At 49.2% G+C, this 16,381-nt stretch overlaps 3 protein-coding genes and 1 pseudogene across 3 annotated transcripts; 3 read left to right on the top strand and 1 right to left on the bottom strand.

The window, feature by feature from the left end:
- The first annotated feature begins 1,017 nt into the window (after positions 1-1,017).
- LOC146072795 (histone H1.5-like) lies at positions 1,018-1,739 on the top strand. The gene has a single exon (XM_083179989.1). It carries the CDS (start codon positions 1,065-1,067, stop codon positions 1,737-1,739), a length of 675 nt encoding a protein of 224 aa, XP_083036115.1. The 5' UTR covers positions 1,018-1,064.
- Positions 1,740-4,918: 3,179 nt separating this feature from the next.
- Positions 4,919-5,311, top strand: LOC146073236 (histone H2A type 1). The gene has a single exon (XM_083180425.1). The coding sequence runs from the start codon at positions 4,919-4,921 to the stop codon at positions 5,309-5,311; it is 393 nt and encodes a 130-aa protein (XP_083036551.1).
- Positions 5,312-6,021: 710 nt separating this feature from the next.
- On the bottom strand, positions 6,022-6,487 carry LOC146072794 (histone H3). The gene has a single exon (XM_083179988.1). The coding sequence runs from the start codon at positions 6,485-6,487 to the stop codon at positions 6,077-6,079; it is 411 nt and encodes a 136-aa protein (XP_083036114.1). The 3' UTR covers positions 6,022-6,076.
- Positions 6,488-12,678: 6,191 nt separating this feature from the next.
- On the top strand, positions 12,679-13,061 carry LOC146072792 (histone H3-like; annotated as a pseudogene).
- Positions 13,062-16,381: the final 3,320 nt, after the last annotated feature.

Below are 16,381 nucleotides of genomic sequence, written 5' to 3'. Positions count from 1 at the left end.
AGCCAGAGTGGCTAGATAACATATGAGGATGCTTCCTGCCTGTGTTATCCACCTGAGCTCTTGTGGAGTGTGGATGTCGGCTGCCCTCTCTGCTAGATTAACGATGACATCTTTATGTAACACATGGCTGGCCCCCTGGTCCAATGTGTTGGACGCCTCCTCATACTGGAGATTTTCAACAGTTCTGGCACCAAAATCACGATCTGAGCTACTGACCCAAGTACTGTAACGTCATTCCTCTTGGCTAGAGGTCCATTTCATTGCAGCAAGACATGGGACTAGATAACCATAGCCATCGTACTAGCTGTATGGGCTATTACAGGAAGCGACAAGCAAACTCCTCAGAACCAAAACAAAAATCCCAGCAGTCGAGTCTAGAAAGTATTTTGACCTTGTCACAGTAGCAAGAATTCTTTAGACAAGAGTGCCGTTACCTTGAAGCCACCTGCCTGTGTGTGTGCCAGTACCATGATGCCACCTGCCTGTGTTATCCAAATGTGTGTACAGGAGTTCACAAATCATCTAAATGCGTTTGAATATGCGCCCTGTCCTGCACAAAGTGTCCCGCAGGCGACTTTTGTCATCCTCTGGACTAGAAGGAGGCAAAAAAGTCCCGAATGGACATATTCTCCTCACAGAAGAAGAGAGATGTGTTCCATGCCGGGCACATCTAGCCTGGTGCGGGTCAGCTGCCACTGGCTAATCCTGGCCTCCTTCTTAGCGCTTAAGCTAGCGGTTGCCATATGGTGTTAGGGGAGACCTTGGAGTACGAAGGTGGTGAAGAGAACCGGTCCTCTGTTCCTCTCATGCCATAAAAAATGCACCTTTTCTGCGCTAGCAAAACACAGGGCGAGAGCAGATCTTGTCAAACTCGAAAGCTAGGACAAGGTTTACACGGCTGCATGTTCCGCCAATAGGAGCACAGAACGCTCCCCTCTGATCAGCCAATCACAGCACATCCGGCAGGTTATATAAGAGACATCAGCTGCTCAGGGCACTGACTGTGTGTGACTTAACGATACCGCGTTTGTTTGTTTTTTGTTGCTGATCTATCCAACCGTACCATGGCAGAGACCGCACCCGCCGCCGCCGCTGCTGTTCCGCCTTCAGAAGGCGCAGCCAAAAAGAAGAGGCAGCCAAAGAAAGCTGCTGGAGGAGCCAAGAAAAGCGCCAAGTCTTCTGGACCCAGCGTCTCCGAGCTGATCGTGAAAACCGTGGCCGCCTCCAAAGAGCGCAGCGGGGTTTCTCTTGCCGCCCTGAAGAAAGCTCTGGCTGCCGGAGGCTACGATGTGGAGAAGAACAACAGCCGCGTGAAGCTGGGCGTGAAAAGTTTGGTCACCAAAGGAACTCTCACCCAGGTGAAAGGCACCGGCGCTTCCGGCTCCTTCAAGCTCAATAAGAAGCAGGCGGAGAGCAAGAAGGTCGCCCAGAAGTCTCTGAAGCCCAAGAAACCTGCTGCAAAGAAAGTGGCCAAATCCCCGAAGAAGCCCAAGAAAGCTCCGAATGCAGCCAAGAGCCCGAAGAAGGTGAAGAAGCCAGCAAAGGCGGCTGCAGCTGCCAAAAGCCCAAAGAAGCCTAAAGCGGTGAAGCCGAAGAAGGCGGCCGCCAAGAGTCCGGCCAAGAAGGCAGCGAAACCCAAAGCCGCCAAGAGTCCGGCCAAGAAGGCGGCGAAGCCCAAAGCCGCAAAAAGTCCGGCCAAGAAGGCAGCCAAGCCCAAGAAAGCCGCGGCAAAGAAGTAATGGCTGAACCGCCGCATCCTCGCTCCCTTGTTCTCCCCCCAAAAGGCTCTTTTCAGAGCCACCCACCCTCTCTCGACAGAGCTGTGAGCGCACGGCGTGGCCTGATGGCTGCGCCCTTCAGTAAGTAATCAACAGGTGCACCAGAATGTTGTAGCTTGCCCCTTAAATTCAGTCACTTCACAATTCTACAGATGTGCTTGGAAGTGGGAATAATGAAACAAGTTAAGTATCAACTCTTTAATAAACGCTTCATAGCGCATATAGCGTTTTGGTGCGCGTTTCAATGAATCACTGTAAACCGGGGGGCGCATTCACCTGTGGCACCATACCTCCCAGCCGGTTCTGCCCTACATCCTCTGTATAGGGCCAGCGCAATCTGTGGCAGAGCTGTCAGGGAAGATGCGTGATTCACCACTATAGAACTCTTTAGCTCAGCCTCGTATTTTATTATCCCCAGCTGGAGTAACTGCTGCAAATCGTGTGGTGCAAGGGTATATACACAGTATATAGAGCTTAGTAAAACGCAGAGAAAGGCGGACTGGATCGTTGTTAAATCTGCATTCATCGTGACCCTTTCAAACACAATTGTCCGGAAAACGTATATGCCTCTGTGCAGTGGTCGCTACCAGCGTGGTTTGTACCGCAACCCTGTCAACAAATTGCGGATTACCAAATTACACAATCACCGACACTAAAAAGGAACCACTGCACCCGTGGCACCTCACTGCCTGCATCCACTAACGGTGCGGCTAGTGTGAGGGAATGAATTCATATTAGGACCCGGCAAATAGCCGCATTACACAGGGAGGTTGGAACAGCGCTCTCGTAGAAAAGATGGGTGGCCCTGAAAAGGGCCTTTGTGTGTGGGTGACTGAGTGAGATGCTCCTGGGAATTTAACCCCCGAACCCATAGAGAGTACGGCCCTGGCGTTTCAGAGCATAGACCACGTCCATAGCGGTCACAGTCTTCCTCTTGGCGTGCTCGGTGTAGGTGACGGCATCACGAATGACATTCTCCAGAAACACCTTCAGCACACCGCGGGTCTCCTCGTAGATGAGTCCAGAGATACGCTTAACACCCCCTCGCCTAGCTAGACGACGGATGGCAGGCTTGGTAATGCCCTGGATGTTGTCACGGAGAACCTTCCTGTGACGCTTAGCGCCTCCTTTGCCGAGCCCCTTTCCGCCTTTACCTCTTCCAGACATTCTCAAAAATCCTTCTGTGACAAACAGTAAGAATGAGTATAGTTTCCTGTCAGCGGCTTTTATAAAGTGGAAGAGCGGACCTGATGGGTGACTTGGACTTAAAGGCGGAGTCTTGTATCGCCTTGCCATTCGTTCATAAGCACAACCCTTTTATTGTTTTCCTTTCGTTCATTACTAGAAGATATTGTTTTATGTTTAGATTTATGTTTAGATTTATGTTTAGATTTATATGAACTGCTCTCTTGGTATTGTTTTCTTCGTTAATACCCAGTGTAACATTTCAGCTTGATTAGAGAACTAAACTATTCAGCTACGTTGTGGTGAATATTTGTGTGGATGAAACGTAATGACCAGACCGGTCCCGACGATAATAGTTTTATTTTTTTTTACATTTTATTATACGTGGAATAGATATAGATACATTGTATATGTTCACTTTGAAAGTGGGGGAATTGGTAACGACAAAGGACCCACACAATGAGAGTCGCTCAGATATCGGCGGGAAATTAAAAACATCACCAAAAACATTCCCACTGGGTAACTGCTTCTGATAATCACAACTACTTTAACGTTTCCATAGCTCCCGGACTCGGTGTGTGTGTGTGTTACAGTGGGAACCGAGTTTGCCTGAGCAGGAATTACGTGTTCACCCTTAATTAAATGCATCGAAACGGAACCGAGTCACAGAAGTAACTGGGTACAATAGAGCTACGTTAACATACTGCACCCTTCATTTACAAAGACAGTGATCCATTGGCAACGGTGCTCATCGAAAATTCGAATGTGATGTTTAAAGGCACCAACTGTTACAATTTAACAGTACTTTGCAACGTTTCCATCCAACAGAATGCTTTCGATTTTCGGCAGCTGCACACGGGGAACATTGCTGCCCTATGGGTCGCATGTATCTTTTCTTTTTCTATTTATTTATTTAACCAGTGACATCTGCAATGTAACGAACCGGTCCTATATTTGAAACTGGATTCAGATCCTAGAAAGAGAACTACAGAATGCAGCTTTGCAAGTGGTAAGTAAAGGCACTTTTTTTTTTCTGAACCAGTAGGGTTAACAATAGCTAGAGGGTACGTCACAAGTCAGTTATGTCTGTCGGTGTGCACTTATCCCGTGAGCCTGGACACAGCAAAAACCATCATAGTTACAGCTCGATTAGAGAGAAGGTGGGTGGCTCTGAAAAGAGCCTTTGTGTTGGTGTGGGTGGGAGAAGGGGAGATTACTTGGCGCTGGTGTACTTGGTGACGGCCTTGGTGCCCTCGGACACGGCGTGCTTGGCCAGCTCTCCAGGCAGCAGCAGACGTACGGCGGTCTGGATCTCCCTGGAGGTGATGGTGGAGCGCTTGTTGTAGTGAGCCAGGCGGGAAGCTTCCCCAGCAATGCGCTCAAAGATATCGTTGACAAAGGAGTTCATGATGCCCATAGCCTTGGAGGAGATGCCGGTATCAGGGTGCACCTGCTTCAGCACCTTGTACACGTAAATGGCGTAACTCTCCTTCCTGGTCTTTCTACGCTTCTTCCCATCCTTCTTCTGGGTCTTGGTCACCGCTTTCTTAGAGCCCTTCTTGGGCGCCGGCGCAGACTTTGCTGGATCAGGCATTGTAGCTTATCAACAAATAACCGCTTCAAATTCGAGAAGAAATGACTGTGTGCAAAAGTGCCGTACGTCGGCTATAGCTGCTCTATTTATAGGGATCTTATGCAAACGAGGCATCGCTGCTGTAAGCTACTCTATTGGGTAGAATTGTCGTGTGACGAAAAGCAGCATCGTTGACTCCACCCTTCAGATACGGATTGGTCTGTGGATAAACTTGAGCTGCATTGGTTAATTTGTAAGCAGGCCAATCACAGAGCAGACAGCATCGGGTAGCTGAGTATATAAGAGGAGGGCGGTATTTTACATTTACACTTTCGCAGGTTTCCATCTGTATTCGTAAAGCTTTTTTGCTCCGTTAGCTATTATGTCTGGAAGAGGTAAACAAGGCGGCAAAACCCGGGCTAAGGCCAAGACTCGTTCATCCAGGGCTGGTCTCCAGTTCCCAGTTGGTCGCGTGCATCGTCTGTTAAGGAAGGGAAACTATGCGGAACGAGTGGGTGCCGGTGCCCCGGTCTACCTGGCCGCGGTGCTGGAATATCTGACGGCTGAGATTCTGGAGCTTGCCGGAAACGCTGCCCGCGACAACAAGAAGACCCGCATCATCCCCCGCCACCTGCAGCTGGCTGTACGCAACGACGAAGAGCTCAACAAGCTGCTCGGTGGGGTGACCATCGCCCAGGGAGGTGTTCTGCCTAACATCCAGGCAGTGCTGCTGCCCAAGAAGACCGAGAGCCACAAGCCAGCTAAGAGCAAGTAATTCAACGGCCAAAAAATATTTGACCTAAAACACAAAGGCTCTTTTCAGAGCCACCCACCCCGACCTTAAAGAGCTGATTCATGTTTAAAATGTATACATGGAAGTTATTCGCCCGAATTAGCGGGACAGGTGTAAGTGCCACTGTGGCCTTTCTACGCTTAACAACAGGGACGTAAATTGAGTTTAACGTGTGTAGTGATATTGCATTACCGTCCCGCGTAACATGCCCCGCTTATCTGAAGGGAGACTTGTGCCTAGCCCTGGAAAGAGATGAAGGAGCTAGAACTGAGACTTTTCTTGTACTTAACATCAATCGTTTACTGTGAAGGCCGGTAGTCTGTTCGTTCCCTGGATAGATGAAGATTGTGCCTGTTTCGTGCAAGTAACAGGCTGGTGACAAATCACGGAGAAGATAAGAAACAGCCGAGGCTTGAGCCAGTAATGTACCTTATGCTTAAGTCTCATATAAATATATATATGAAAGAATGTCCAATTATAATAGCTAGTAATGTAACTTATGCTCAAATCTGTATACGTATACAGATTTTTTTTTTTTTTTTTAAAGTGCCCCATGTTGTGAAGGACGGAAGGCGAACACAAGCTGTGTGTCTGGTAATTAAGGCCTTTAGCGGACAACCGGGCACCTTACCATGCCTCCAGTGTGAACACTACTATGTCATTGATGCTATAGCTCGTTTAGAAAGATTTGGTGGCTCTGAAAAGAGCCTTTGTTGTCGTTGTTGGGTTTCTAGAAGTGCCAAGTATCTATGCCCTCTCCCCACGGATCCTGCGGGCCAGCTGGATGTCTTTTGGCATGATGGTCACCCTCTTGGCGTGGATGGCGCACAGGTTGGTGTCCTCGAAGAGCCCCACCAGATAAGCTTCGCTGGCCTCTTGCAGGGCCATGACAGCAGAGCTCTGGAAGCGCAGGTCGGTCTTGAAGTCCTGGGCGATCTCACGCACCAGGCGCTGGAAGGGCAGCTTGCGGATGAGCAGCTCGGTGGATTTCTGGTAGCGGCGGATCTCACGGAGAGCCACAGTCCCGGGTCGGTAGCGGTGAGGCTTCTTCACGCCGCCGGTAGCTGGGGCGCTTTTCCGGGCAGCCTTGGTTGCTAGCTGCTTGCGGGGAGCTTTCCCGCCAGTAGATTTGCGAGCGGTTTGCTTTGTCCTGGCCATCCTTCTTCAACACGCACTTCAGCACCTCAGTCTGTTCTGTAGAAAGAAAAGTGAATCGAATTCAGCCGCTGCCATCTCCATTTATACACAGTGCTGCGCTGTCATTGGGTGAGCTAAGGGCATCCACCCTCCTGATTGGCAAAGTCATTCTCGTTTTCAAACGAGTCCTCTATGACGTTCCGTTTTCTCCCTTTATTGTATAGAACAGGCGGGCGCGGGAACGAAATGACGCGAGGAGGTTAGGTCACGTGTTAGTCACCAGAATGAACGAGAAGTATGTGCTGGCATCATGATCCGAGCGAGAAGGGACACCGACCCAATGGTCCCTTATATGCATAGCACACGGCGGTGATACTACATTGCACCATCACAACAAGGAACTCTGGGCTAAAGCGTTTTGGAAAATAAACGTAAACATATTATATTACATTACATACCATAGCTACCATGGGCGGGGAAAGTACTGCATGGGAACAATAGAAGTGCCTTACAGGTGTCTGAAACCCGGGAGATCGTACTATGAGATTGCTGTAACAACAACAGGTCACAGTATCTGCAGAGCATGGCACTTTCACAGTATTACGATCACTGATGGATCGCCGAAGCAGAAAAAAAAAAATATATATTTATGAGGTCAGACTCAGAGCCGGATTAAGCCCTCGGTCAGCCCACACACCGTGCCCTCCCCAGTCCCACCGCCACACTTACCTCAGGGAGGGAGAGAAGGACACACGAAGGCTGGGACTCCAATCCAGGACTCCTCTCTATCTGCTGCCTCTCTCCAACCTCCGCTGCTGCTGGCGGTGGAGGCTTTTTAGGTTTGACAGCAGGAGCAGAGCAGCTCCGGACAGAGGGTCCCCGAAAATACGGGGGCCCTGGGGAACTGTCCTACTCCCCCCTAGTACTGCTCTCTGCATATGTTAGAGCTAGCTCTGTTCTCATATTGTCTGAGTGGCTTTGAAAATAATCAAAAGTACCGCATGTATGATACTAATGGGAAACATTGTTATAGTATTGCTACTATTCTATTGAAACATTAGTGATATCAATCTGTGACAAAGTATCCACTTAGACCACAAGGTGAATGTCAGAAAACTGAGAAAGTAAATGTAATATTACTCTATTTTCCGCTTTTACTTTCTCAGTGGACACTTTCTAGTCTAGATCGTATTGAGGTTTACAGTGAAGATGCTCTCGGTGCAAATAATAATCAGTTACAACATAATACGTATATTGTTGTTAGAACTGGATTTATATTGATGCACAGTCTATTAGTTAATTTCCATTTCCCCATGACAATTAAGGGGGGGGGGGGGGGGGGGGTTTAATATTTTTATGACAGTCAGCGGAGTTCACAAACCATCTAGGGTAGTATATGGCTATAAGAACAATGAATATACAAGAGACCTGAGTGTACAGTAGTAGAGAATAAAAACGATTGTTGTTTCCTAGCACGGCCACAATCGTATGGATCGTGTACCTTTAAGTTAAGGTACACGATCCATACGATGGACCCGATTTCCTTTGAAATCAGGTCCATTTTGCTGGCTAGGAGACCATATCGGGGGCATCGCGTCGGTCGGGACCATTAACAATGGTCCCGACGCGACCGACGCGATGCCCCCGATTTCCCCATAGGCTTCAATGTTAAAAAATATTTTAATATTGAAATCTTGTCGGGAAAGGTAAAATATCGGGGGCATCGCGTCGGTCGGGACCATTAACATTGGTCCCGACGCGATGCCCCCGATTTTTCCATAGGCTTCAATGTTAAAATATTTTTTAACATTGAAATCTTGAAAAAATGTGAAAAATGTGAAATGGGCCAATATGACCCATTTCACATTATAGATGTCCCCGTCGTCACCCCACGATAGACGCCAACCCGAAGCGTGGCGAGCGTAGCGAGCCCGCGAGGGGCGGCGGTGCGCGCCCTCCGACCTTTTCATTCCCCTACTATCCACGTCGGCGTGGAGTTGAGAATAGAATAGTGTGGCGAGCGCAGCGAGCCACCGAGCCCGAAGCGTGGCGAGCGCAGCGAGGGGACGCGTATACCTGTGAAGTTATACGCGTCCCCTCGCCACGATTCGGGCTCGGTGGCTCGCTGCGCTCGCCACACTATTCTATTCTCAACTCCACGCCGACATGTATAGTAGGGAAATGAAAAGGAGGAGGACGCGCACCGCCGCCCCTCGCGGGCTCGCTGCGCTCGCCACGCTTCGGGTTGGCGTCTATCGTGGGGTGGGGTGTACGCCGTGACATTTGGGGGGGTTGGGAATATTTTACATTGAATTCAATGTAAAATTGGGTCCCAGGGACCCGATTTACATTTCATTAAAAAAAAAAAATCGGGTCCAAAATCGGTCGGTCGCGTCGATCGCATCGCACGCGACCAAATCGCATGCGATGCGATCGACCCGATTTTTCCGACACGACCACCCCGATGTAAATCGGTGTGGCCGTGCTAGGAAACAAGTACCATATTTTTTATTTATAAGGCGCCACACGTGGTACGCAGCGCCGTACAAATAGAACATATTAGAACAGTACAGGGTAAACAGAACTAGACATAACAGTCACAGAAGATCAAAAACAGCACAATTAGCAATTAGCAGCACATCTCTTGGTACACAATACAGCAGATATATAGGGAAGTGAGTGAGAAGAGATGCAGGTGTAGATTGCAGGTGAGTAAGAGAGCTGTAATTGAAATGTAAGAAGGGTGCTGTGAGTACAGGAGGGGAGACGGCCCTGCTCTATGGAGCTTACAATCTAGAAGGAGGGGGAGACAGACAGGTGACAAGATGTACAGGTAAGGAGACCTGAGGCAAGAAGTAAGAACGGCAGTGATAGTCAGGACATGAGGCAGCAGGTAGAGAAAGCGGACAAAGTAGTCCTCTCCCTCCTCCTATCCTCCTCTGTAAAATGTAAAGTCTAATGTGATGCTCATCATAATGATACTCGCACACCGCTTCCATTGGGCCAATATAGTGTACTACTAAATTTGGGCTCGCTATTCAGTCTTTTGCTCCAGGTGCTAATTTCAACTGTGCATTTTAAATAGATATCCGGTGTGGCATCTTTCTTGTGCAGAAGGACAATTGCTTGGGGGAAATCTTTGACAATACATATTGTATGCCATATATAAACTCTCCACAGTTTGGCTGATTTTTTTTCTCTAATCTTGGCCAGCAAGTTGGTGGGCCTAACTGCTCATGGTGTCCTCTAAAAGGTGCCAGTCTCTCCTCCAGCATGGTGATTTACCACTGGACCGCATGCTTCATATCAGGCGCCCCTCTGCACCTACAGTATCCATGCTGGCTGCATTTATTAGGACGCTACTTGGTCTAAAACCATATAGTAACACTATTATTTTCGAACAGTTATTTGTTGGTGCACCACTGATGTTCAAGTATTCTTCCTACAAATATGTTTCCTTTTTTTCTATCCTCTATTTATCTAATCTCTACTTTTGGCTCCCTTCTCTGCCTTTTTCAAAACACAACCGTGTCAACGTGGCCAGGCCATGGAATGTCACATAGCTACATGGATTATTTTGAGACAATTTAGTGCCAGTGTCACCAGCATTCCTCACATCCAGAACATTACCAGACAATGGAATATGCTAGGTGTCCTGAGCTTGTCATTGTAGCCAGAGTGGCTAGATAACATATGAGGATGCTTCCTGCCTGTGTTATCCACCTGAGCTCTTGTGGAGTGTGGATGTCGGCTGCCCTCTCTGCTAGATTAACGCAGGGCCGTCTTTCCCATTGGGCACGATGGGCAGTTGCCCGGGGGCCCTAGGACCTAGGGGCCCCCGGCCCAGCCCAATGGGAAAGATGGTGGCCGGGGTCCGGGGATCCGCTCACCCTCGCTGGGGGATCCGGGCAGGGGGATCAGGGCGGTGGCGGTAGCTAGAAGCCTGATTCGGCGAAGCTCTATTTGCCGGCGGGGCGGGAAGCGCTGTTGCATTTGAATAGACTGGCCGGACGCTGATTGGCTGAATTCAGAAAATCAGCATCCGGCCAGTCTTTGAAAAGGCAACAGCGCTTCCCACCCCGCCGGCAAATAGCGCTTCACCTCCTAGCTAGCAGTGAATTTAATTTCGGGGGTCCGTGTGCCGGGGTTCTGATCACCCTCACTGGGTGATCCGGCAGGGGGATCAGGGCATCGGTGGCGGTAGCTAGGAGCCCGAAGCGGCGAAGCGCTATTTGCCGGCAGGGGGGTCGAGAAGCGCTGCTGCATTTAAAATGACTGGCTGAATGCTGATTGGCTGAATTCAGCCAATCAGCATCCGGCCAGTCTTTTCAAATTCAACAGCGCTTCCCGCCCCCGCCGACAAATAGTGCTTCGCCGCTTCGGGCTCCTAGCTACCGCCACCGCCTCCCTGATCCCCTTCCCCAGCGAGGATGGTCGGATCCCCGCCACCCGGCCACCATCTTTCCCATTAGCGCTATTTGACGGTGGGGCGGGAAGCGCTGTTGCATTTGAAAAGACTGGCCGAACGCTGATTGGCTGAATTCAGCCAATCAGCGTCTGGCCAGTCTTTTCAAATGCAACAGCGCTTCCCGCCCCGCCAGTTAATAGTGCTTTGCCACTTCAGGGCAGGCTCCTAGCTACCGCCGCTGCCCTGATCCCCCAGCGAAGATGATCGGATCCCCGGCCGCCGGAAGCTGACTGGCTGCCGCACGGAGCCAGAGAGGTGAGGGTTGGGGAGGTGACTGTGGGCTCCTGGGCAAACTAATTTGGGGGGGGGGGTCCAGTGAACTAGGTTGCCCAGGGGCCCTTCCTAATGTTAAGACGGCCCTGTCCCTCTGCCCAGATCCCCAAGCGAGGGTGAGCGGATTCCCGGACCCCGGCCACCATCTTTCCCATTGGGCTGGGCCGGGGGCCCCTAGGTCCTAGGGCCCCCGGGCAACTGCCCATCGTGCCCAATGGGAAAGACGGCCCTGATCCCGGTAACAGGATTCTGCTGCTGGAAGAACAGGTAGGCTATAACCAACAGCCGGAGAGCAGCATCTAGCACGTGTCCCACCGCTTCCATCTCAGCAGGGGACCCTATCGCTGCTTGCACCTTGCTGCACACTGGTCACTATAGGGAGCTCTTTGGTAAACATGCGATTATAACTTAACAAAGGTGTTTATATATATATATGAAAGAGTTATGGACGTCCTGTACGTTAACATCTTCTGGGGGATTTTATGGAAACCGTTTTTTTTTTTTTTTTTTTTCCAGCGCTCATCTTTTTTAAATGCAACAAGGGAAAGCGGAAACAGTGACAGGACATCTTGGCGTTTTTTTTATTTTTAAATTGCAAAAAAAATATGCCAGAGCAAATCAGGATGATGGGCGGCTTTATTTCCATCAAATGACAGTGCAGCCCAGGGTATAAATAGAGTTGTAGCAGAGAGAGCGCAAAATACTATATTCGGTACTTGTTTCCTAGCACAGCACCCACAACGGACCCGATTTTCGGGCTTTTTTTGAAGTTTCCCGACAAATGTAAAATCGGGTCCATCGCATGTATAATGGCATGCGACGCGACCGACCCGATTTTACATTGTAAGCATTGTATGTAATGTTAAATTCCTATGTAAAATCGGGTCCATACAATGTGACCAATGCGATGGACCCGATTTTACATTGGACATCCGACCTTTTCATACCCCCACCATCCAGGAGTTGATTTTATATAGTGTGGCGAGCGCAGCGAGCCACCGAGTCTGAAGCGTGGCGAGCAGACGCGTAATACGTCTTAAGTAATGCGCTTCTGCTTGCCACGCTTCGGGCTCTATATAATATCAACTCCACGCGGACGTGGATAGTGGGGGTATGAAAAGGTCGGAGGATGCGTACCGCCGCCCCTCGCGGGCTCGTTGTGCTCGCCACGCTTCGGGTTCACGTTGATCGTGGCGTTAACAATGGGGGGGACATACAATGAAAAATGGGGTCTGGGGGGCATTTAACTTTGGGGCCAATGTAAAATTGGGTCTCAGGGACCATTTAACATTGGTTCCAATGTAAAAAATCTGGTCGGTCGGGTAAATCGCATTGCATGCAATTTGGTTGCATGCGATGCGATTGACCTGATTTTTGCAACCTGATTGCTTACCATTAAAATCGGTGGCGCCGTGCTAGGAAACAAGTACCCTATATTCTTTCTTTGTTAGACTGCATCGTGTGTGTAAGGATGGCCAGGACTAAGCAGACAGCGCGCAAGTCCACAGGCGGGAAGGCTGCCCGGAAAAGCGCCCCAGCTACCGGCGGCATGAAGAAGCCTCACCACTACCAACCTGGGACTGTTGCCCTCCGCGAGATCCGCCATTACCAGAAATCCACGAGCTGCTCATCCGCAAGTTGCCCTTCCAGCGCCTGGTGCGTGAGATCGCCCAGGATTTCAAGACTGACCTGCGCTTCCAGAGCTCTGCCGTCATGGCCCTGCAAGAGGCCAGTGAGGCTTACCAGGTGGGGCTCTTCGAGGACACCAACCTGTGCGCCATCCACGCCAAGAGGGTGACCATCATGCCCAAAGACATCCAGCTGGCCCGCAGGATCCGAGGGGAGAGGGCATAGATGATAGTCAACACTCCTATACACCCAACAACACAAAGGCTCTTTTCAGAGCCACCAAATCGTTCTAAACAAGCTGGGGTGAACATTACATATTTTGGGTTTGCCTTTAGGGGACGCCTGGGCTCTTTTAAGCGGTAGCTACACATTGCACAGCACATATCATTTAATACACACCTGTTTGCCTCTAACTTTCCTCCAATCAGCGTGCAGTGAGGACTACTACTAGTTTTCACTAGGTTAGAGGTTATATCAAGTGGAAAAGAACATTTTGGCAAGAGAAAACACACCTCTTCGGTTCCCTGTCAGTCACGCATGGCTTTATTAGAGCCACCAAAGAATTCTATACGAGCTTTAAGCTACATATTAGTATTTCATTCGGAAAAAATATAATAATTATATCATATATATATATATATATATATATATATATATATATATATATATATATATATATATATATATATATATATATATATATATATATATATATATATATATATATTTAGCAAAAGAAAACTGGTAGCCAGCAACTTCAGATTTTTTGAAAAAGTATCAAAACATTTTTTTAATTTTTAAAGTGCAGAGTGACAAAAAAATTCATAAAGAGGAGTCCAGTATAGGTATAATATACTTAGCAGTCATGAAGAGACCTAAGGAACAGAAACCGGTCCTCCTCCACCAACGGTCATCGCACGACAACTGTTTCGGTGCTAAAACAGCACCTTAGTCATGTGCAAGAGACCAAACTGATCAGTGCGGATATTTAAGCCAAAGGGGGGAGGCGCTGATTGGCCAAAAAAGCGCGGGTAGAAGCGAAGACGGCAAAAGCCGGAAACCGGAAGTGCCGCAACTTCCGCCCAAAGTTGCCGATACGTCATTCCGGCGGACGTCCCATATGCGTCAACAGACGCAGGGCTCCGGAAGCGTAACCATAGCAACCTACTATGATAACAATAACAAATACCGCTGCGTCCAACTTGTTACGTATTGTAAGTGTTAATTCACTAAGTGGACATAAAAGTGGCTTAAAAAGAAAAATGCATAGTGACGACCATAGACAGCGCTTTCCCCCATGACCTAATAACACAAACGATTAAGACATACACGACGGACAAAGACAAAAAACAAGGAAGCAGACAAAAAAAGATTGGTACATATTAGACATAAAAAATATAGAAAAGTAGTAATATAGAACAAGGGAATGCATATAAGGCGCCTATTGAATTATGTTGTTGTCAACTCATACCATTACTTAACTCTTATGCCTAGAAATAAATGACACAAACACCTTATCTAAAAATAATGACACTGACACCAACTGCGTAAGGTTAAAAGGTCATAGTTGTTTATTTAAGTGGTATGACCCCTATTTGTATAAGGGATGTCAAAGAAAGCGCTTGAGACCAGCACCATAAACGCGGGTGTTGCCATGGTAGCGACCTCAGCGCCCACCAATGGCCACACCCCTTCTTGTGGGTACAGCCTGCGCTGTGACGGACATACCGCCCCCTTCTATTGCATGACGTGGACCTTCCATGAAGGCCAACGCCCCCAGCCGGAACTGGGGACTCGCCCGCCTTCTTGGCAAAGGGGGGGCAATACCGCACAGAGACCACCTGACACCCCACCTGCTTGCTGGTCGAGAGCGCCTTCTCACCACAGCCTGTGTTACAAAGACCCCAAAGGGTCACCACGCGTAACCAGGCCCCGCCATCCCAAACCAATAACAACCTACGCTAAACTAACCTAAACTAGAGAAAATGTCCTCCAAAAATACTGCCATGCCTGAGTCAGGAAGATGTACGCCATCTGGCCTGTACAAACCCACAGAGTCCTTAATAATAGTAGCATGTCTAACCGCCGTGCCGCCCCGAGCCACAACATGCCTAGACACAGCATGGTTCAACTTCCTCATGGCCCTCTCGATTGCTGACACATTCCGGCAACCCCGCCAGTTATCAACGGGAATTATGTCGGACCACACAATCCTCACACCGGGCCAGAGGTCCGCCAGACGCACAAAGTCTGTCTTAATCTTGATGGTGAGCTCAATGCCCGTCCTCTTGACCAGGTCATTGCCACCTAAATGAATCACCAGAACATCGGGGCGGCCCCACTTACGGGCTTTGGCAGATAACAGCTCCCATAGACTATCCCAAAGGAGACCCATGACTCCAAACCAGCTAACAGCGAGTGCCTTCTCCAGAACAGGAGCACTGGAGGCTAGTGGGTGCCTAGCAGCCCAAAATTAAAAGAGTGCCCTACGAACCAAACCCTACCCAGAGCCATATCGGAAGGGGGAGGGGCTGCAAAAAGAGAAAACCTAGTGGTTAACATCATGATATACTGTAACACAACAAAATGCATACTACGGCCCAAGTGAAGGTGAAAAACTTAAAAAAAACCTTCTGTGAACTTTAGGGGACAACCAATTGAATGAGTCCACAATGAAGAAAAAAGTAAAAAATTCCCTTCACACCATCGATTCCGGAACGCTAGTCATTCCAGAACCGATTGTAAACAATCGTTTTTGAGCCGGCGCAACAGGCGCTTGAACTACAACTTATCTAACTTATCTATTCTTACATAACTCTTATAAGCGGAGGATTTCCACCTGCCAACTGCCTGAATGGCAGAAGGTGATAATCCTGCCGCTGCTGCGCAAGTAGCAGCCCCAATTCGAAACGAATGCGTTCCGAAATCCTGCTCCCGCAGACCCAATTCTACCAAACATTGCCGAAACACAGCCGCAAACTGGAATTGGGTCAGCGGTAGCCCATCAACGTGCGCCAAAAACTGCAAGGCGGCCTCTGGTCTGCGGAAGCTATATTCCTTAGCTAAGGAAACCGGACACACGGCCGCTTCAGCCTGTGCGTTAAGGGTAACCCAGTGGCCCCGCCCATCTGATCCGTTTTGGACCGCTTAATCTCGCATAGCACTTGTCCTTCACGGAATACTACATCCTGCCCTAGGATGCCAGTGCGGGAGAGTTTGCTGGCAGCCACCAGCTCGCTGATGCGAAAAGCGCCCTGAAACGCAAATGTAAATGCAACCTTAAACAGTGCAACTCCGTATTCGCTCTCAGCAACCTTAGTCAAACAACCCCCCAGGTCCCCCAGCATACTCATGTCTATGGGTGTGCGTGAATCCGGGGGAACCGGACGCACCCGTGTCCAACCCTTCATGGCTTTGGACCATACAAAGACCTCTTGTGGTCGGGATCGCCGCGTAAGCACGAATAGAAAGCGATGCCTGCCAACGCCGCTGCCATAGCCGACTTTGACCTGCCCCGCGTATGGTGACCCCAAACCAAAGCGAGT

The sequence above is a fragment of the Crinia signifera genome, chromosome 4 (genome assembly GCF_055691185.1).
Source record: "Crinia signifera chromosome 4, ASM5569118v1, whole genome shotgun sequence".
Taxonomy (NCBI): domain Eukaryota; kingdom Metazoa; phylum Chordata; class Amphibia; order Anura; family Myobatrachidae; genus Crinia; species Crinia signifera.
Note: the sequence above shows the minus strand (reverse complement) of the source record. Positions and strands in the feature narration are given on the sequence as shown.

Coding starts and splice junctions, on each gene's coding strand:
- LOC146072795 (XM_083179989.1), top strand. CDS start 1,065: ATGGCAGAGACCGCACCCGCCGCCGCCGCTGCTGTTCCGCCTTCAGAA.
- LOC146073236 (XM_083180425.1), top strand. CDS start 4,919: ATGTCTGGAAGAGGTAAACAAGGCGGCAAAACCCGGGCTAAGGCCAAG.
- LOC146072794 (XM_083179988.1), bottom strand. CDS start 6,487: ATGGCCAGGACAAAGCAAACCGCTCGCAAATCTACTGGCGGGAAAGCT.